We start from the raw sequence: 22520 nt of genomic DNA, 5'->3' as shown, positions 1-22520 counted from the left end.
CTGGTCGAGAATGCTGCTGCACATGTACTGACAAAAACTAGAAAAAGAGATCATATTTCTCCTATTTTAGCTTCGCTGCATTGGCTTCTAGTAAAATCCAGAATTGAATTTAAAATACTTCTCTTCACCTACAAAGCCCTGAATGGTCAGGCACCATCATATCTTGAAGAGCTCATAGTACCCTATTACCCCACTAGAACACTGCACTCTCAGAATGTAGGCTTACTGGTGGTTCCTACAGTCTCCAAAAGTAGAATGGGAGGCAGAGCCTTCAGCTATCAGGCTCCTCTCTTGTGGAACCATCTTCCAGATTCGGTCCAGGGGGCAGACACCCTCTCTATGCTCAAGAGTAGGCTTAAAACTTTCCTTTTTGATAAAGCTTATAGTTAGGGCCGTCCAAGCTCACCTCGGACAAGCCCTCAGTTATGCTGCTATAGGCCTAGACTGCTCTCCTCCTCTCCATCTGTATGTATTCATTTACTGTTACTGCATGTTACTAACCTGACTCCTTCCCAAGAGTTCTTTGTGCTTTTTCATCCGCAGGAAACCCCATGGACTGCGCTGACCGGGATGTCCTTCTCCTGCAGTTGCTGATGTTTGTTGTTGCTTGTCATGTCATGCTTGTCTTATGTTATTGTTGTTGTTGTTGTCGTTCTGCTTCTCTGTGCCCCCCCCCCCCCCGCCCCCCCCCCACCACCACCACCTGTCAAAGCAGATGGCTGGGATAGAGCCGGGTTCTGCTTGAGGTTTCTTCCCATTAAAGGGGAGTTTTTCCTTACCGCTGTCGCCAAGTGCTTGCTCATGGGGGAATTTGTTGGGTCTCTCTAAATTGAAGAGTATGGTCTAGACCTGCTCTATGTGAAAAGCGCCCTGAGATGGCTTTTGTTGTGATTTGGCGCTATATAAAAAAAATTGATTTAAACTGAATTGAATTGAACTTTTCATGAATACAAGAGTAGACTATTTTGGACCCACTGAGGTTAAGAAAGGTCACAACCTGGTCAAGCACTATGGTGTCATATTTACTTGCATGGCAAGTAGAGCCATACACCTGGAAGTCGCATATTCATTCGATACAGACATGTGTGTTAATGCTGTGAGAAGATTCATGTGTCGCCAAGGCAAAGTAGTCCACATACAATCTGACAATGGCACAAACTTTGTTGGTGCAGAAAGAGAGCTCAGAGAAGTGTTGGCCTGCCTGGACTTCAGCAAGATACAGAAAGCTTTGCTATCAGATGGACTAAAATGGAGCTTCAACCCACCTGCAGGTTCTCATCATGGAGGAGCATGGGAGCATCTTATTCGCCTTGTTAAGAAAGTGCTCTACTCTGTTCTCCAACAACATGTGGATGGTAAGGTTTTTCATACTATCATGTGTGAAATTGAAGCTATTTTGAATGATCAACCTATCACAAAGGTCTCAGATGATCCAAATGACTTGGAGGCACTCATGCCTAATCATCTGCTGCTTTTGAAGAAGAAACCATTACTGCCACCTGGACTTTTTAAAGATGATGATCTATACACCAGAAAGAGATGGAGATAAGATCAATATATGGCAGACCTATTTTGGAAAAGGTGGTTGAAGGAATACCTCCCACTATTATGAGAAACAAAAGTGGATCAAACCAAAAAGAAGCTTCACTATTGGAGACTAGGTGATCATTATGTATCCTACTGCACCAAGAGGATCATGGCTGATGAGGAAGATAAACTTAGCACAAAAAGTAAGGAAATTTGTGTTTGGTAGATTATGTCTTTGTTGTAACAATGCTTCTTGGCAATAAATCTTATACCATTGGAAAGCCTGTTTATTTCCATTTTAAATGGTGCCACATTTGTAAGGAACATGCATTTGTGGGATGAGCAGCAGAGCTGAGTATGTGGGTTGCACTCTTGTTTGATGTTTGGTGGATTGGATGATTGAAGTTTGAAGAAACAAAACATATTGGCAATTTAACAATTTATTCACTTAACAAACAGGAGCCTCCGTAGCGTGTGGCACCTCCTCCTCATGCTGGTCACCAGCCTGGTCACACACTGCTGTGGAGGAACGTTATGTTCAGCGATGAGTTCAGATTATTCTGCTCAATGGCAGAATAAGCTGTTTGGTAGAGAAGATTTGGCATATTTTTCATGGATGCAACCCACATACTCAGCTCTGCTGCTCATCCCACAAATGCATGTTCCTTACAAATGTGGCACTATTTAAAAGGGAAATAAACAGGCTTTCCAAGGGTATAAGATTTATTGCCAAAAAGGATTGTTACAACAAAGAAATAATCTACCAAACACAAATTTCCTTTCTTTCTGTGCTAAGTTTAATTAATACTTACCCTGATAAAAGAGGTTGGGTGCAGTCAGTGAGGCTAAAGACCAAGACTGGACGGTTGGACAGACCAATTTCCGAGATCTGTCTACTGCAAGAAACTGCAGAGGGTTCAGATGGCACCTCTGCTTCACAAATGAAATAAACAAAAGAAATCACTTTAGTATTGGCTCCTTAGAATTTTGTTTTTTTTTGTTTTGTTGGTAACTGTTTATAACAATTCAGGGGCCGGTGTGTTGGAGCCAATATGGGTGGGGATTTTTTTTTTTGTTTGTTTCTTTTGTCTTTGACTAGTTATAATTTGGGTATTTGTATGCCACACCACAAGGGGGCAGTTAACATGATGGTGATAGGTCATGTCACACAATCAGGTAATAAATAGACACAGTGAGGTGTGTAACCTCATTGTGGTTGGACCACAGGGGAATGGTTCTTACCACAAAATAACCTACAGCAAGAAAGAAGAATCAAGTAATGAAGGATTAACTAAAGCTATTCAAGAACACATTGTAGCATTTAATTTTAATTTAATTTAATCACCATGGCTATCAGTATTGGGTCAATTAGTCACAACAGTAAGCATGTGTCTGTTTCTGTATGTATCATTTGCTTCCATTCACTAACATTGTAAAAAAGTTTGTTATCAAAAATTATCAAAATCTTAAAAAGTATAAAAGTTATGAAAAAACTGAATGATAGTGGTAGTGTCCTGAACAAGCTGAATGCTTAGATATATTGAGGGGTTTTGTAGCTGAAAGTATGTAGGAGTAGTTAGCCATCAAAAAACATACAGAAGAACAATAAATAAACTAGATCTAGGTAAACTAGATCTAGGAAAACTAGGTCTGCATTTTCTGAAGAAAATGCATGTGGAAGCTGTCAGCTGCTGCTGATGCTGCTAGCTACTGCTGCTGCCAGCTGATGCTACCACTGCTGCCTCTGCAAGCTGCTGTGAATGATGCAAGCTGAAATGTATTGGAAGCTGAAAGCTTAAAGAAATTGCTGAAGCAATTCTGAAAATGGCTGCAAAAACACCTGATAACAACTGAAACACATCGTGTGCATGTGTGTGTCTGTTCGTCAGTAATTGTGCCCCTAAAAATAGAAAAAACAGTTTGAGTGTGTGTGTTTGTCAGCCAGAGTCCCCAAAAATATAGAAAAAGCAGTTTGTGCATGTGTGTGTGTGTGTGTCAATAAAAGTCCCCATAAAGACAGAAAAACCAGTTTGTGTGCGTATGTGTCGGTAAGTCCCCATTAAGACAGAAAAACCAGTTTGTGTGTGTGTGTTTATATTTGTGTATCAGTAAAAGTCCCCATAAAAATAGAAAAACCAGTTCATGTGTGCATGTGTCAGTAAAAGTGTGCTTCTGCATTTATTTCACCATCAGCTCAAATGAGTGCTGCTCTTAGCAGAGTTCGAACTCAAAACCTTTAGATCTAAAAGGGGCACAGAAGTGGCATGATCTTAAACGAGTTGACTACTCAGACATACTTCATGTCACAGGAAGAGATGACTTAAACATGCATATCAATCCACATTTTAGGTAATAATATTAAAGAGCACTCAAGTTGCATTGAATGGTGGTACAAGGTAAATATCAAAAGCAACTTTGCTCATAAGAGCAATATTATGAGGAGCATTCCAAAGAGCGGGTAATGAACTTGCACAAAGCTTTTCATCTAACGGGGACAGCAGACCATAAGAACCGCGTTCTAAACCACTGAGCTGGCAGACAATCCCTGAAATGGGAGAAAAAAGTTCCACTTTTGTTGAGAAGAAATGTATTTGCCTAAAACTAGAGCTTGTAACCCAGAGATCTGTACATCATTAGTGGCAGCAGGATTAGATTACCATGAGAATATATGATATGTGTACAAAGTGTCTGAAGGAAAAGAGAATCTGTAAGTTTAAGAAACTGGAGTTAGAGGAGACACACAGTCTGCAGACTGTACTGCAGTCAATGAGAGCATGACAAGGACTCCCTACCTATGAAGGTTCAGATCTCAAATACTATAAGTCCTATGGGAAATGTTTTTACATTGTAAGATGGAGGAGGCATGTGGCAACATACTGAGGTAAGATATGTGTTTGAGGGGTGAGGTCTATTTAGATTTTTTTTCTGATCTAAAAATAGCTCTGCTCCTCAACCTGATCACATGACACAATGGTGAGATCTGTAAAACGCTGTAATAGCCTTATACTTTGAACATAAATTATTCCAAAAGTACAAAAGATATCACAACACTTTGAAAATTCTAAGTTTTGCAAACATTTTAAGGTTGGAATGGGGTCTGTAGGATAAAGGATGTCTGAGCAGTTGAGTCTCAAAGTGATAACAGTTCCAACAGTTGGACAACTCCTCCCATAGACTCATTATAATTATTTTTTTTTTAAATCAGTGAAACATGTTACAATAAAGAAAAATACGAGCACACATTCTCGCAGCAGCAGCAGTTGAAAAGGTCCAAAAAATGTATGGAACGTGGAATAATAACAAAAACTAGATTTTTTTCCTGTGGAAAATGCATGTGATTGCTGAAAGCTGAAATACATAAAGCATTGCTGGAAATACTACAGATTTGTTCAGCATCCCTATCTGTACAAGAAACTGCTTATGAGAGCTTGAAGCTGTTAGTTGCTGTGCATCTCCCAGCTGCTGCCGCTGTAACCTGCGTGAATAATGAAAGCTGAAATACATTGGAAGTTGAAAGCTGAAAGAAATTGCTGAAGCAATCCTGAAAACCACTGAAAAAACAGCTGATATCAATTGAAATGCATTGCTTTGAAAACTTGGAAGCTGAAAGGTACCACTGGAGCTGGAAGCTGAAGTGCATTAGCTGAAGAAGCTGAGAGCTAAAACATGTTGCTGAAACAGCTGAAATCAAATGATATACTCTCAAAGCTGGAAGTAAAAAAACAGCCTCATTTTGAGTTCCCTGTTAAGATACAGTTACTGTCTAGGGCTTTTATTTTAAAAAAACATCCATAGTTTCCTGTTAACATGCAGTGATTGTTGGGGTCTTTTTTTGAAAAATAAGCCTGATTGTGAGCTTAGATACAGTTACTCTATGGGGCTTTTATTTTGAAAAAAACAGCCTCATCCAAAGTTTCCTGTTAAGATGCTGTTATTGTCTGGGGTTTTTAATTTGAAAATCAGAAATGAGTGTGTGTGTGTGTGTGTGTGTGTGTGTGTGTGTGTGTGTGTGTGTGTGTGTGTTTGTGTGTATCCGTAAAAGTCCCCATAAAGACCTAAAAAACAGTTTGTGTGTGCGTGTTTCTGTGTCAATATGTGTTATTGTATGTGTATGTACAGGGAGCCACACATGTATATGTATGTATGTAAGTATGTATGTTTGTATGTACAGTACAAGGGTCACTATGCATGTGTATGTCTATGTGTGTCATTTGCCCCCATTTACTTTCATTTCACAATTAAAGAGCGGACTTTACCTCATAGCCTAACAAAATAGCTTGTTTGTCATTGCCTTTCAAAACAATCCATATGTCCATTTTTTTTTTTTTGTTAAGTTTGAGCAAATAAAACTACTTGGTTAAGATAAGTGAAACATGGTGGAAAGGAAACCAACTGGCTGTTGATAGGAGCCAGGATGCAAACAGTGGTCCCTGGCATGCAGAAAAACATGCTGCTAAAATTACCTACAAGGATGGTTTCTTTTTTCTTCTACTTCCTCTTACTTTTCTTCTGGTCTATGCAAACAATGACATTTTTCCGCATTGTGACCATCAAGTTTGACACTGATGTATCAGTGTTTAGGAAAAGCTCTGTGTCAATATTATCAAGGCATTTTCAAATGTACTCAGTGTTTTTGAAAGCAGTCTTTGCTCTGGTAAATGACAGCTTATTGTTGACAGAATGGAGAGCCAAATCAAAGAGAAAAAGGATTTTCAAATGTGTCCACATTAGCATAGACATGGACTGAGTTAGCAAAGTGCCAAGAGTGTATGTTTACAGAGCATTCCCTTACAGTGAAAAGTAGGGGTGCAATGGATCATAGTTGATCCGTGATCCGTACGCATCGCCCCCCACGGTTAGGCACGCATGTGAACCGCAGATTAATTGCAAAATTTAAGCTAATTAGCTACGTAGCTGCTAACTGAAGTTAACGGTGCACTTTTCTCCAGTTAATGTTTGTTTGGTGGCTCGTTCAACAAACTAAGCTGCAGGACAAGACGTGTGTTCATGTTTGTCAGTTATGAAGTTTTGAAGATGTGGACACAGGCTGTTGTTTCATTCAGCACCATGTTTAAATGAAGAAGGTATCATGCTTCATATTGCAATTTAATTTAACAATTGAGCTTTGAATATTTTATATATTTTAAGATTTTATTTAAACATTGGACATCTTGAATGTTGTTTTCATTTAAGACCATGGGCAAAAGCTCCATGCTCTAAGTGTTTTACAGAATATATGGAAAACAAAGTTTTGTCTCTGCCTTTTTTTTTTTTTTTTTTTTTGCTGATCCGAAAAATGATCCGATCTGTGACTCAAATCCGTGATACAATCCGAACCGTGAGTTTTGTGATCCGTTGCACCCCTAATGAAAAGGATACCTCCAGCTAGAATGTCCCTGTCTGTTTGGCTCAAGGGAAGGGAATTACTGAGACAACAAAATGATTTGATGTTTGTGGGAAGTGGAAGAGACTGGACCCTGCAGATTGTCCAACAGAGCCACCAGATCCAGCCCTGCGGTCATCTACAATGACCAGTGACACAAGACCAGTGTCAATAATTGATTGGATATTAAGTTGTATCCAGGCTCCATGGCTCTGGCTGGCAGGGAGTCAGGTGAAATCTTAGTCAAATCACTGGGCTGCATTGAATTTTGCAGGCGATCACCAGCAAAAAGCCTGTATCAATGATATAGTGGCGTTGGGGCGTGTGTGTGGCTTTCTGTAACTATTTGGCTCTGTACACAACACCAGCTCCTTTGTCAGCCTGACACTGAGTGCAAGCCACACCACCTGGACACTGTGAGGATCCCAGAGTCAAAAAACTTACAAAAAAAGAAACAAGAAACACTTAGACCATGTCCACATGATTGCAAAAGCATTCCTCTTTGTTTTGGCTATCCACTCACAATAGTGGGTATCTTGAAAAAAACAGGCTAACACTGTGGTATGGACAGGATAACTGGGCTTTAAAAAATGCAAATTGTTAACCTTTCTCAGGCAGGGTAGAGTACTTCCACATAGTTGTAACATTTAGAAGCCAACTTTCCTTTGCCTCCAGCTCTGAGGGATCACCAGTATCAGATAGAATGTGTTCAGTAAGGCATGACTGTAATAGGGATCAGTAATGAGTAAAGTAGTGAATAACAATTTCAAACTCAGTAATCATATTACAGTTAGGATTCCCATTAATACTCTGTTCAAAACAGGGAGGTGAGCATGGATGGCATGTATGTGTGTGAATTTTGTGCGTGTGTTTAGTGGACAGACTGGTAGAGGGTGTGTTAGCTTGATGGTAGGGGCAGAAAGCTACCACCAAACTAGGCAGAATATGCCTTCTGGTAAGTTTGAACTTTTTATATTTACATGTTGTCAATTACATTTGGTGCTGAGCAGCTAGTGTGCAATGGATATTTAGAGCTTTTTCTCTGGAAACATCTGCCTGCTGTGGCCGAAAATTATGCTATGAGAGCACTGAGAATGAACCAAAACAGTAAGGTTGCAGCCGGACAGCTAAACAATGAGCTGAATCTCATTTTAAAGCTGCAGAGTCACTGATAATTCTCTGTAGATCACTAAATTCACTGTTCATCACTAAGAGCCATGCACAACACATTAGACACCGTTATTTGATACATTTTTATCATAAAAAAAATAGATTGTTGCTGCTTTAAGAATCACTTTGGTTTGTACAGAGTTGGAGGGTGTGTGGGTTTCATTGGCCCTTTTTATACCTTCCATTAATATGCGTCTTGGGTGATCCGATTATAAGTACAGGTGTGAACGCACCCAAGACGAATTGAGGATGCACTGAGAGACGATCGTGCAGAACACATTCAGAGGTGGTCTGGGCCACATGTGGCCACATTCTTTTAGCAGTGTGAACACAATGTGTCCTGGGCCACATTAAAGGACCGCCCACTCAACTGACATCCTCTAGGGGGCGGCTGTAGCTCAGGAAGTAGAGCTCAGGAGGTATTAGTCCACTAATAGGAAGATTAGCGGTTCAATTCGCGGCTCCTCCAGTCTGCATGTCAAAGTGTCCTTGGGCAAGATAATGAACCCCAAATGTGTGAACGTGTGTGTGAATGAATGGTTCCTACTGATGGGCAGGTTGGCACCTTGCATGGCAGCCCCTGCCATCACCATATGAATGTGTGTGTGAATGGAAGAATGTGGCGTGTAGTGTAAAAGCGCTTTGAGTGGTTGGAAGACCAGAAAGTCGCTATATAAGTGCAGTCCATTTACCATTTTCCTGCAGACTAAGCATGGAAAGTGCCTTGCTACCTCCCAGTCTGTGTACCCTCCGTCCAAAGCTGATTTATTTTGTTTTTCCATTTTTCATGTGAATTTAAAAAATAAAAAAAAATCCACTTGCCATTTTTCCCATTCCCCTAACCTGTTTTCGTCTTCAAATCAGCAAAAAAAATTAAACCAAAACCAGAAAACAATTTGTTTTTCGCTTGTCTGTCTAAAAAAATATTTCAGAAGCTACACATCTAATTCTATTTCTCCTGGATAGCTCCCCCTGTCCTGTCAAGTTGATGACTATAGTTTTTACAGGTTGCATTTATTTATTGATTGGGACAGCGCACAGTTTTTAACATTAAAGATGCACTGCACCGGAGTTAGCTCAACACTAATTTACATCCTCAGTCCCCCACAATCAAAACATACAACTGCACATCAACAAACAGTACAAAGCAAAAAACACACAGAACACATCATATAAAATGCAAATACAAATACAAAATACAATGCTACTCACAACAGCACATCACATACACCCACAATGTCAATTAGAAATTAATAATGTAAACTTGTCAAATTAAAGACTACCTGCGCTAATAAGAAGACCATAGATGGAGTTAAGACTCAGTGGTCACACAGCTGATTGGTCTTTAGTAGATTTTTTTAATTTGGCCTTGTGTATTGATTGAACTACAGTTCTTCATATCATCAGGTAGGGCATTCCACTGAGATGTGGCTTTCACAGAGAAAGGTGACTGCCCAAACGCAGTGCAACGAAATGGTATGGTACAATCTTGTATAGAAAATATTCTGGAGGATCTAATAAAACTTACTGAGCGAGTGTACACAAAGTCACATAGTGGAGGAAGGGCCAAACCATTTAAAATTTTATAAACTAGGCACAAATTTGAGAATAATCTAAAATTCTCAAAGCTCAGTAAATTGTATTTCTCCAGTACCTTACAGTGATGGAAATGCATTGGCTTTTTGTCCAGAGTTTTTAAGTTTGTTTGTATAAGGACTCAAGAGGTTTTATAGCTGTTTCTCCAGCCTGCCCCCAAAATGTGATGCAATAAGACATATGGGAAAGAATCATAGCATACATAAATATCTTGGCTGTATCCAAAGAGAGACAGATTCTAATATGTCTAAATTTTGCTAAGGTGGTTTTAACCATTTTTTTAACATGTTTCTTAAAGTTCAAATTTGGATCCAGTGTCACATCAAGATATTTACAATCAGTAACTATGTCAATTTTTTCACCTTTGATGAAAATATCAGCGTTAGGAGGTTGTAGAGAAAAATATGTCTTTTGTCTTGTTTACATTTAGACTCAGACATGATTGATCAAGCCAATGTGTGATCCTTTCCAATGCCATTGTTAGTTTAGCAGCAGCTAACTCAGCTGTTTTTGCATGTGTGTACACAATGGTGCCAGCTGCATACATTTGTAGTTCTACATCATGCCACTGTTGAGGGAGATCATTAATATCTGTATAAATAATAGGGAGCCTAACACTGACCCTTGTGGAACACCCATTGTGCACTTCATGTTACTGGACAGTGTGTCACCAACTTTAACACATTGTATCCTATTAGATAAATATGGAGACATCCATGCCAGTGCTCTAGATGAGAAGTTAAATTTAGAGAGTTTCGATATTAAAACATCATGATTGACTGTGTCGAATGCTTTACGCAGATCTAAAAATACAGCACCAACTACTCTTGTTCTAAAGCCAAATTGCATACAATGTAGACCAAAATTGCTTGTATTAAGAAATGTTGTCAGTTGTTTAATGACAGCTTTCTCAGCAACCTTTGAGAGTACTGGCAGAATACTTATTGGTCTGTAGTTACTGGCTTCAAGGCCATCTCTAGATTTAAAAATAGGAGTGACAATGGCACATTTCCAGTCATCAAAGAGCTCTGTGCTCTAAAATACAAGTTAATTAAATGGGAAATAGGGGGAGTTAAAATATCTTTGTGTGATTTGACAAAAATGGTGTCAAATTGGAAAGCATCTCTACTTTTGGAGCTTTTTAAGGAGCTGATGATTTTGTTTACTTGTAACTCAGTAGTGTCTACCAGCTAGAAAACCTGGCCTATAGCATCTATAGGAACAATATCCAGTTTCCTTTTCATATTTTTTTTCCTAACTCATATACAGACTCAAGAAAAAAATTATTAAAGACAGAAGCAACAGTAAGATGATTTTCAATTAACTTTCCCTGTACTTTGAGTTTAAAATCTAAAAATTTTGGGTCCCTCCTTGTGAGATTATCAATGTTTTTCCTGATCAATTTACTGTTGCTTTTTGCCTCATTCAAAATATTGAGATAAAAACGAGATTTAGCTTCTCTTAGCTCTTCGATAACTTTGTTCCTTAAACCTTTATAAATCAACATGTCAGTGTCTCTTCTAGTTTTAATTGCCTTCCTTAGTGCAGCATCTCTAGATTTCATTAGTTTCCACAATTTTTCATTAAACCACGGTAAATTGTTTTTAATTTTAGATTTTATCTGTATCCTCACATTAAATCTTTCCCTCACAGAGTGGATTCTGTGAGTAAAAGTATCTCAGACATAGTCCGGATCATCAGAGGACAGTACATCATCCCAGTACAAGCTGTTAATTCCATTGATAAATTCTTCTTGCTTAGCTCTGGGTATGCATTGAAGGATCATTGTCTTAGTTGCCGTGGTCTTAAATCTACTTTTAGTCAGTTTTCTCGTACATAGGGTTAGGTTATGATCTGATAAGCCAGTGATTAAATTGTAACTTTTATTCTTTCTGGTTTGTTAGTAAATAAAAATGTTAGTCTTAAAACATATAGGAAGGCCCTCTGTAATGCCAGAGCTGCCTATTACTCAGCATTAATAGAAGAGGATAAAAACAGCCCTAGGTTCCTTTTCAGCACTTTGACCAGGCTGACAAAAAGTCATAACTCTATTGATCCATGTATTCCTATAGCTCTCAGTAGTAATGACTTTATGAGCTTCTTTAATGATAAAATTCTAACAATTAGAGACAAAATTAACCATCTCCTGCCTTCAACAGGCACCGATTTCTCCGCAAACACAGGCAACTTAGAAACAGCTGTAAATCCTGACACATATTTGGACTGTTTTTCTCCATTCGACTTTTCTGAACTAACTTCAATGATTTGTTCAGCTAAACAATGAACCCGTCTCTTTGACCCCATCCCAACTAGGTTGCTTAAGGAAGCCTTACCCTTAGTTAGAGGCTTCCTTACTAGATATGATCAATCTGTCTTTCGTAACAGGCTATGTACCACAGTCCTTTAAAGTAGCTGTAATTAAACCTCTTCTTAAGAAGCCTACTCTTGATTCAGGCATTTTAGCCAATTATAGACTTATATCTAACCTTCCATTTCTCTCTAAGATCCTTGAGAAAGCAGTCTCTAATCAGTTATGTGACTTTCTACATGACAATAGTTTATTTGAGGATTTTCAGTCAGGATTTAGAGTGCATCATAGCACAGAGACAGCACTGGTGAAAGTCACAAATGACCTCCTAACTGCATCAGACAAAGGATTTGTCTCCATACTTGTCCTGTTAGATCTTAGTGCCGCATTCGACACAATTGACCATCAAATCCTTTTGCAGAGACTGGAACATTTAATTGGCATTAAAGGAACTGCATTAAGCTGGTTTCAGTCCTACTTATCAGACTGATTTCAGTTTGTACATGTTAATGATGAATCCTCCATGAAGGCAACAGTCAGACATGGAGTTCCACAAAGTTCTGTACTTGGACCAATTCTATTCACCTTGTATATGCTTCCTTTAGGTAATATTATTAGGAAACACTCCATAAATTTTCATTGCTATGCAGATGATACCGAGTTATATTTATCAGTGAAGCCTGATGAAACCAATCAGTTAAACAAACTCCAAGCATGCCTTAAGACATAAAGACCTGAATGACCTGCAATTTTCTACTACTAAACTCAGATAAAACTGAGGTTATTGTGCTTGGCCCTAAACACCTTAGAAACACATTATCTAATGATATAGCTGCTCTGGATGGCATTACCCTGGCCTCCAGCACCACCGTAAGGAATCTGGGAGTTATCTTTGATCAGGATATGTCCTTTAACTCCCACATAAATCAATTTTCAAAGACTGCCTTTTTTCACTTATGTAATATCGCAAAAATCAGGCACATCCTGTCCCAAAAAGATGCAGAAAAACTAGTCCATGCATTTGTTACTTCTAGGCTGGATTCTTGCAATTCCTTATTATCAGGCTGCTCTAACAAGTCTCTAAAGACTCTCCAGCTTGTCCAGAATGCAGCTGCACATGTACTGACTAGAACTAGGGAAAGAGATCACATTTCTCCCATTTTAGCTTTGCCACATTGGCTTCCTGTAAAATCTAGAATAGAATTTAAAATCCTTCTACTAATTTATAAGGCCCTGAATGGTCAGGCACCATCATATCTTGAAGAACTCATAGTACCGTATTATCCCACTAGAACACTGCGCTCCCAGAATGCAGGCTTACTGGTGGTTCCTACAGTCTCCAAAAGTAGAATGAGAGGCAGAGCCTTCAGCTATCAGGCTCCTCTCTTGTGGAACCATCTTCCAGATTCGGTTCGGGGGGCAGACACCCTCTCTATGCTCAAGAGCAGGCTTAAAACTTTCCTTGTTGATAAAGCTTATAGTTAGGGCCGTAGTTATGCTGCTATAGGCCTAGACTGCTGGGGGACATCCCATGATGCACTGAGCTCCTCTCCTCCTCCTCTCCATCTGTATGCATTCATGTAACATCAATGCATGTCACTATCTTTGCTTCTTCCCCAGAGTTTTTTGTCCTTTCTCATCTCGCAGGAAATCCTGGGATGCAGGCTGAGCCTTCGTGGTCCTTCGCAGTCCTGTTGGCATCCTTCCCTGGCTATTGGTACCTATACTTAGTGTTATTGTTATGATTGTTGTTATTCTCTGTGATCATTTTTAGTTTTTTTCCTCTCAGTTTTATCCTCCCAGTTCACATCAAAATCACCCATGAGTAATAATTCTTTGTTGAGACTGCACTCTTTCAAGACTTCTGTGAGTTTTTGGTTTTGCTGTGCTGCTTGACATAATAGAGCTCAGGACTAATTACCATTAGAGCCTGACCTATTCTGTCGACATGTCAGGAGATTTTTAAATAATCAATGAAGTTACACAGCTGTACCTCGTGTGTAAATGCGCACAGCCTCTCTCAATGGGTTCGAGGCATATATATATATATATATATATATATATATATATATATACATATATATATATTCAGACCTGGTACTAGAGCAAATCAATAGGACGGGCATTTGATTTTCATGAGGGAGCACACAATGCATTGTATATTTGTTTATCCTGTTATCAAACAAGTTGAACACAGTTTTGGGTGCAGGGTCCATAGACACGGTCCTCCTGACAGTTAAGAACTACACATTTGGTCTTTGAAAACAGAAATGATGTATGTGTTTATCTGCATATATAGCAGGGAAGTGAGATCTGATCACAAGGACACACGTGCAGATGCATTCTAATGCCAGGCGTGAACTGATGTACTTAGAGCTATTTGTGATCATATCACCCAAGATGCATGTTAATGCCAGGTGTAAACAGGGCCATTGTAAGGATGGGACTTCCTGGGCTCTGCATGCAGTTGTTATCACTTATTTATTGATGTGTCATTAACACCTCCAAACTGTAGGATCAATACTTGCTAAGGTAATTAGTAAAGTTGTATAATTACTTTTACAATGGGTATTTGAGCACTTAACATTTTCTAGGTAACTTGCCCATATATAGCCAATCACACAATATCAGAGGTGGATCATAGCTTTATTGGTGCTCAAGTACAATTTGAACTACTTGTAATTTTACTCCTCTACATTTCAGAGGAATATTACATAAACCACTGTTTAAATACTGACTCCTAACAAACATTCAATGTTAGTCTCTTTTAACCATGACCACAATCTTTTCTTAAGCTGGGATGAATAGTTTTAGTTGCCTAAATCTAATCAAACTTTAACTATTGAGGTGGCAGATCAGAAAAAACATGATTTATTTTTGTAACATCCGTATGGGTCGTTTTAGAAGACACTGACAATGTTGTCCTTCAAATAGAAGCATCAGATCAAAACACACTCTCACAAACAACCTACTTTTTCATTTAGGTATGAGGACTTGCTGCAAGAACTTTCTATCCATCCAACCCCACTCGTGCTCCATACTGGTGTTCTCTATTGTTCTCCAGTTACCATTTTTCTGACTTTTCAGTGTGGATGGTCAACTGTTAGAAACCAACCAGACAGTATGGGTGATGACAGAATTTACAGTAGCTGACTGATATGACATTATATTAAAGCACAGGACAAGGGCAGCAACTATTTTATGTGAGAGATTATTCCACAGAAAAAGATATTCAGCTGACGGTTTGAAAAGGTCCATGCATCTCTGATTTTCTGCCTCTGCACTCACGGCATACAGTTGTCTTGACCAGGTTGTAAGGGACATGCATTGCGAGGATGTTAGGGGAAAAAACATTTCAAGGAAGCAAAAGTGTATTAAGCCACAATACAATGATGATGTTTTCTCATGTGATGTTCATCAGCAGATCTCTATCATGACATATTGCACTACTTGCTAGCAAATCTGTGTATTGTAATCCCAGTTCTCTATTTAGGATACTGCATTTTTAATGTGTAGATTTAATGGTCTGAAAGACAACACCCTGTTCAATTAATCATCGGAGTGTTTTATATGTCTGAGCAGAGACCCGCAGCATGTCAGCAGCAGCACTGAAGACCCAGGCATCTGAAGAGAGTTCCTGCCACAAATTACTTATCTTAAGATACAACCCTACCCCTAATCCAAGAGCCAAAAGGATATTAAACTGTACCAGGCAAGTCATTCTCCTTTTCCATGCAATTTAAGGTTGTGTAACAATCTTAGAAGTCCTCAAGAGAAAACATCAAAAAATGTTGCTTGTAAGCTTCCCTAAGTGACCCATATGAGTCTGTCTGACCTGATGGCCCTTTCAGCAGGATGACACCTTCCAAAACCATTACAAAATGATTCATGACCACTTGCTGCTAAGATTTGGTCAGGTTTAAGCATGAAAATGACTTGCTCGTGTTGTGATGGTTAAAAGAAGAATTATTTGGTAAAGAATAGAGAAAGATCATGGCCATGGTTAAAGAAACCACATGTTGACTGTTGACCAATCTATCCACCCTGACCTTCACCCTACAACGTTTTTAGGATGTACTGTATAACAACATCAGGGTTATAATTCACACCACCACTAGAGGTCTTTGTCAGTAAAACATATATCAAGGCATGTGAACAAATGATTGATGCTGTCATTTGTCTTGGTAGGACAGTTTCAAGGTAAGACTTTAGTATTTAGCTATGGCAGTCTTTGTTACAGTTAAGTTTCTCAGTATACAGGCATACGCATGTTAAAAATCCAAGCTCCCCAACCAAAGATGTTTTCCTCATTGCCTTCCAAAATAACTCATTAGCATTTTCTCAACTAGCACCCCTATCATAACAACATAGGCAGCGCCAGGGGTGGGCTTATGGGGCTTAACCCCAAAATGTTTTCATTAAAGTCCTGAATATTTTATTGTCCATCACACAAGGCATTTTTGGTACGAAACCCAAATCATAGCTGCATAGAAACCAATGTGTTTTGAACACAACGGGTGGAGCAAAGTGTTGACGTAAGCTACCAGAAAATCCCTCCCTAGTGCAGTCTTTTTGCTTTTTGCTGCAGAGTTTCCTGTGGCTGGCTTTCATTCTCTGACAGTCAGGCCTCTAAAACAAAGCAAGTAAAGTAAACACAACACAAACACAATTGTTAACTTTACCATGCAGACATGGCCAAAATTATTGGTTACCCTTGCATTTTATTAAAATAAAATAAAATAATTATCAATTTACGTCTATATTTGGTTTGCAGTGGAACAAAACAAAAAAGTTGTGAAAATAACTAAAATCATGCTTATTCTACTAAGACATTCTAAAATAGCCTGGACAAAATTATTGGCACCCTTTAGAAGTTGTAAGAAATAATTGATTTGTAGTGATACTTTAAGCAGACTATTGTGTTTTAATTAGTATCACATGTGTTTTCAGTCATACAATCACTCATGCAGACAGTTTAAAAGAAGAAAATTACTCATGTTGGGACGGGCAGTAGTGCATTTGGTTATTAGCAATAATTCATAATTATCATAGATAATTATGAATTCAAGATATTGTTAACCCTAATCAATAATTCTGGCACCAACTGTTGGATCTGTGAGGAACACAGTTGATTATTTGCAATAATTATCAATTATCAAAGATAATTAACTAATTGTAACAATTAATAGAATTCTTAATATGAATTAACAAATACGGGGCACCACCCGGAAACCGGGACCAATAACCAAACAAGGTAGTCTCATAAATGGGAGTTCACCTAGAATGTTAATATCTGAGAGATATCAACATTCAAGGGTGAACAAAGAAGTCCTTCAATCAGCCACTTTTCACAATATGTTACACACAATAATGACAAAAGAACTTCTCTTTAAAGATATAACAGTGTTTATCAAACTTAGCAAAATTAACAGTTAACAAATGCTTCATTCAATAAACAACTATTCTAAAATCTAATTCTACCAAACAAAACACAACAGCTATGTACAGGGTTGGACACATGCAGGGGAATGGATGTGTGTGTGTGTGTGTGTGTGTGTGTGTGTGTGTGTGTGTGTGTGTGAGTGGGTATGTGTGCCAAGATGGCGACTTGACCTGACGTGATGACGTCGTCGGTCTGCAACACGGATGTGGCTGTGGGAGGAAGTCACGCGAGACCCGAATGGCAGAAGTATGGCGGTGTCTTGGCTTGACAAAAACAAGATTGCGCCACCTGGTGGTTGGCGTCTTGCACTCACCCAATTCCGTGAAAAACACACGTGTCTGATGGCGGATAAGGAAAGACAAAGCATGGCTTTGTCCAACGTTATCTGACCATCAGATGTGCAAAAAGATGTCGGTGCGTATATCTGTGCACGTGCGTGTGTGTGTTAGTCGCAAGAGAGGGAGAAGGAGAGAAAGCGATTGTGAGAGGGAGAGAAGCGATTCCTTTGTCAACAGAGAGCGCACATACGGATGGCAGTCTGTGACACACGTTGTCTGGTTTCTGATCGACAAAGCAACTTACTTCCTCACTCACGGTGGCACAAACACAGCAGTAGTCCCAAGCGGGTAAAACCCCAAACTAAAAAGCTAAATGCTAAACAACAGCAACTGATGCTGAAAAGAACACACAACTGACACTGCCTCTGCCCAGACTTATGCCTCTTACTTGGTCGCTTCAGAAAGCGAGCAGGGTGTGTGTGTAGTCCATCTTTCTGTCCAACTTTGTCCTTGGCTCAGATGCAGACGGTGGCCGTTCTCGCATGGTCGGCGAAAATCACGGCAGCTGGCTCTCAGTGGCATGGCGGAGAGAACAGCAGAGTCGACTCGGTGAAGACGAGCGGGGCAGAGAAGTTCCACGTCTTCCTGAAGAAACTTTGTTTCTTCCTTCTCGAGGGGATTTGAGGATGCTGGTTGCAGCAGCGGTCTCTCTCGGATCCAGGAATGTGTTCGGATGAACATGGGCGAAGTCTCGTCTCGTCCGGTGAGGGGAGTCTTCGATGACAGGAAAAACACGTGGGGTACCCCCTTTAGTCAAGCTGACTCACAGAGGAACAAAGGTTACCCCTAGCTCAGCGACATGGGAAAGGCATGTGCTTCAGGGCACGTTCAGTTTTTAAAGGGGCGGTGATGTCATGGCTGCGTCATCAGGATGCTCCGCTGTGCAGGAGCGTCTCCACCAATGAGAGACTGTATGTTGACTGTTCCCTGCTGAGGTGTGAAAATCGCAAATCATCACTGGAAATGAAGTTTGCAATGGACTCCCATTGTCTGTAAGCAGCATTTTGGCGCTATTCCTTTGTCTCGGGGGAAACAAAGGAAAAAGCACCTCGTGGTCAGGCCTCACAGGTTACATGTAGGCCTTCTCTGTGTGACCTCGTGGTTTGAGGCCCAACACTCGCTCTGCTGTTTTGTGCCACTGTGTGCATCACATTGAACATGGAAAACAGAAGGAAAACTAGAGAGTGGTCTGAAGCCATTAGAAAAAAGGTGATAGCCAAGCATGGTCAATGTAAAGGTTACAAGACCATTTCCAAAGAGCTTGATTTTCCTGTGCCCACTGTTGCCAATATTATGAAGAAGTTTAAGGCCCATGGAACTGTAGCCAACATCTCTGGACATGGTCGAAAGAGGAAAATTGGCCCAATATTGAACAGAAGGATTGCTCAAATGTTAGAGAAAGAACCAAGGAAAGCGTCAATACAGATCCAAGCTGATATTCAAGTTCAAGGTACAATAGTTTCAAGTTGTACTATCCGTCACTGTCTGAATGACAGTGATGGATGGTAAAAGACCCAGGAGGACCCCACTTCTAAGAGGGAGACACAAAAAAGCCAGATTGGATTTTGCCAAAATGCATGTTGACAAGCCACAGTCCTTCTGGAAGAATGTGCTTTGGACAGATGAAACAAAATAAGAGTTTTTTTGGTAAGTCACACCAACCCATTGTTTACAGAAGAAAAAATTAAGCCTTCAAAGAAAAGAACACCATGCCTACCGTGAAACATGGAGGAGGCTCAATGAAGTTTTGGGGTTGCTTTGCTGCCTCAGGCACTGGGTACCTTGAATCTGTGCAGGGCACAATGAAATCAGAAAACTATCAAGGCATTTTGGAGCAAAAAGTAAAGCCCAGTGTCAGAAAGCTGTGTCGTAATCGCAGGTCAAGGGTCTGCCAGCAGGATAATGACCCCAGACATACATCAAAAACACCCAAGAGTAGTGGAGAAGAAAACGTTGGACTGTTCTGAAGTGGCCTGCTATGAGTCCTGATCTGAATCCCACTGAACATCTGTGGAAAGAGCTGAAACTTCAAGTTGGGAGACAGCAACCATCAAACCTGAGAGAACTGGAGCAGTTTGCTCAAGAAGAGTGGGCCGAACTACCTGTGAAGAAGTGTAGAAACCTTATTCAGAGTTACAGAAAGCGTTTGACTGCAGTTATTGCCTCCAAAGGCTGTGCTACAAAATATTAAGTTAAGGGTACCAATATTTTTGGCCATGCCATTTTCATCTGTTTTATTGTATTAAATATGTTAAGTTGTAATTCAAAAGCACAGTTTCAGTTATATTCAATGTTAAATAAAGAATGACCATATACTTCTGTCAGTATCGTCTTAATACAGAGAATTTTTTTTTTTTTTTAAAGGTGGAAGGGTACCAATATTTTCAGCCACGCCTGTAGTAATTATAGCTCACAGCACACTTTGTGTCTGTGCGTGTGTACATGCAGACAGATTATAAAACATAAACACTATGTTAGAAATCAAGTCATGGACATTAAAATGTCTCAGAAAGCCGAGCAACACAACAGTTGATGCCTTGTCCCTGGTAAAGATGATAATGATGATGAATTGTTGAAGTCACAGTCTAAACCCGACCCGCAGATTGCCTGACTCAGCCCTCCCCTGGATTCCAATCGACAGCAGAACCCCACAGGTGTGCCTTAATACAACATTACCAAGTGTGTTCATTCAGTGGCACTTGATAATAACCATTCATTCATTCATTCGCTTTTTGCAGTTGCTAATATTACTTATTCTAAGGTGTGCATTGGTATCTTTTTTGATAATGTTGACTTCTGGTTGAGTGAGACACTTAAGCTTTTGGATCATTTACTGTGTAAGTAAATGGTAAATGGACTGTACTTGTATAGCGCCTTTCTAGTCTTCCAACCACTCAAAGTGCTTTTACACTACGAATCATATTCACCCATTCACACACATTCATACGCTTAATGGTACAGTGGCTACCATGCAAGGTCCCAACCTGCCCATCAGTGGAAATCTAATCATTCATACACATCCACACACTGATGGCACAGCCATTGGGAGCAATTCAGGGTTAAGTGTCTTGCCCAAGGACACATCGACATGTGGACTGGACGAGCCGGGAATCGAACCGCCGATCTTCCAATTAGTGGCTCTACCTCCTGAGCCACAGCCGCCCCTTTTGAGTTTTAGACAATCACTGCAACTTCTATTGTGTTATTGCTGAATGTCGGCTCAAAAACAAATTGTGGTTTTGACTGGTTCAATGTCACTATTGTGGGCATAGAGTGTTAGTTTACAATCTGCCTTACCAAGGTGACCTCATGTAAAGCTTGTTGAATAATAAAATTATTCAGCCCCCAGTGCTCCAGTTACCACTGGCACCACTGTTGCCTTTACTCCCCACATCCTTTCTAGCTCCTCTTTCAGCCCTTGGTATTTTTTGATCTTCTCGTGTTCCTTCTTCTTGATGTTGCTGTTGCTTGGGATTGCTACGTCTATCACCTCTGCCTTCTTATGTTGTTTGTCGATCAACGCGATGTCCAGTTGGTTAGCCATCACCAGCTTGTCAGTCTGGATCTGGAAGTCCCACAGGATCTTGGCGTAGTCATTCTCAACCACCTTAGGAGGTGTCTTCCATTGTGACCTTGGGACCTCCAACCCATAATCAGTGCAGATGTTCCTGTACACTACGCCAGCCACTTGGTTATGGCGTTCCATGTACACTGTTCCTGTCCTCATCTTACACCCTGCTATTATGTGCTGAACTGTCTCAGGAGCATCTTTGCACAGCCTGCACCTGGGGTCCTGTCTGGTGTGGTAGATCCCCGCCTCTATTGATCTTGTACTGAGTGCCTGTTCTTGTGCTGCCATGATTAGTGCTTATGTGCTGTCCTTCAGTCCAGCCTTTTCCAGCCACTGGTAGGATTTCTTGATATCAGCCACTTCTTCTATCTGTCGGTGGTACATGCCGTGTAGGGGCTTGTCCCTCCATGATGGTTCCTCCTCCTCCGCATCATCGGGTTTCTGCTGCCTGAGGTATTCACTTAGCAGTTCATCTTTGGGGGCCATCTTCCAGATGTATTCCTGGGTGTTGGTTGTTTTGTCCTCGACAGTGGCTCTGATGCTCACCAGTCCTCGGCCTCCCTCGTTCCACTTAGTGTACAGTCTCAGGGTGCTGGACTTGGGATGAAACCCTCTATACATTGTGAGGAGCTTTCTTGTCTTGATATGAGTGGCCTCTATCTCCTCCTTTGGCCAGCTTATTATACTGGCAAGGCGTACGTGTTGATGGCCCGTATCTTGTTCTTCCCATTCAGCCAACTGTTCAGGACCTGCCTTACTCTGTGTAGGTATTTGGCTGTGGCTGACTTCCTTGCGGCCTCCTCAAGGTTCCCATTTGCCTGCGGGATCCTGAGGTATTTGTAGCTGTCCTGAACATCTGTAATGCTGCCTTCTGGTAGCTCAACCCCCTCGGTCCTGATTACCTTCCCTCTCTTCGATACCATCCGACCACACTTATCTAGTCTGAATGACATTCCGATGTTGTTGCTGTAGATCCTGGTGAGGAGGATCAGTGAGTCGATGTCTCGCTCATTCCTGGCATACAGCTTGATGTCATCCATGTAGAGGAGGTGACTGATGGTTGCTCCACTTCGGAACTGGTACCCGTGGCCACTCTTTGAGATGATCTGGCTGAGGGGGTTCAGGCCTATGCAGAACAGCAGCGGGGATAGGGCATCACCTTGGAATATGCCGCACTTGTGCAA

The 22520-nt window shown here is 40.5% G+C and overlaps 1 protein-coding gene across 7 annotated transcripts in view; it reads right to left on the bottom strand.

Moving 5' to 3' along the window:
- Nucleotides 1–22520, bottom strand: part of hmga2 (high mobility group AT-hook 2) — a 106270-nt gene that overhangs the window by 68483 nt on the left and 15267 nt on the right. For 2 of the 7 annotated variants that reach the window (XM_042403591.1, XM_042403592.1), the window contains exon 3: nt 2340–2457. The exons of the other annotated variants lie outside the window; for them this stretch is intronic. In XM_042403591.1, the coding sequence (XP_042259525.1) occupies nt 2340–2457 (118 nt within the window). The remainder of the gene's footprint in view (nt 1–2339; nt 2458–22520) is intronic. 7 annotated transcript variants of the gene reach the window in all.

This window comes from Thunnus maccoyii, chromosome 23 (genome assembly GCF_910596095.1).
Source record: "Thunnus maccoyii chromosome 23, fThuMac1.1, whole genome shotgun sequence".
Classification (NCBI taxonomy): Eukaryota; Metazoa; Chordata; class Actinopteri; order Scombriformes; family Scombridae; genus Thunnus; species Thunnus maccoyii.
This window is presented reverse-complemented; position numbering and strand designations above follow the sequence as displayed.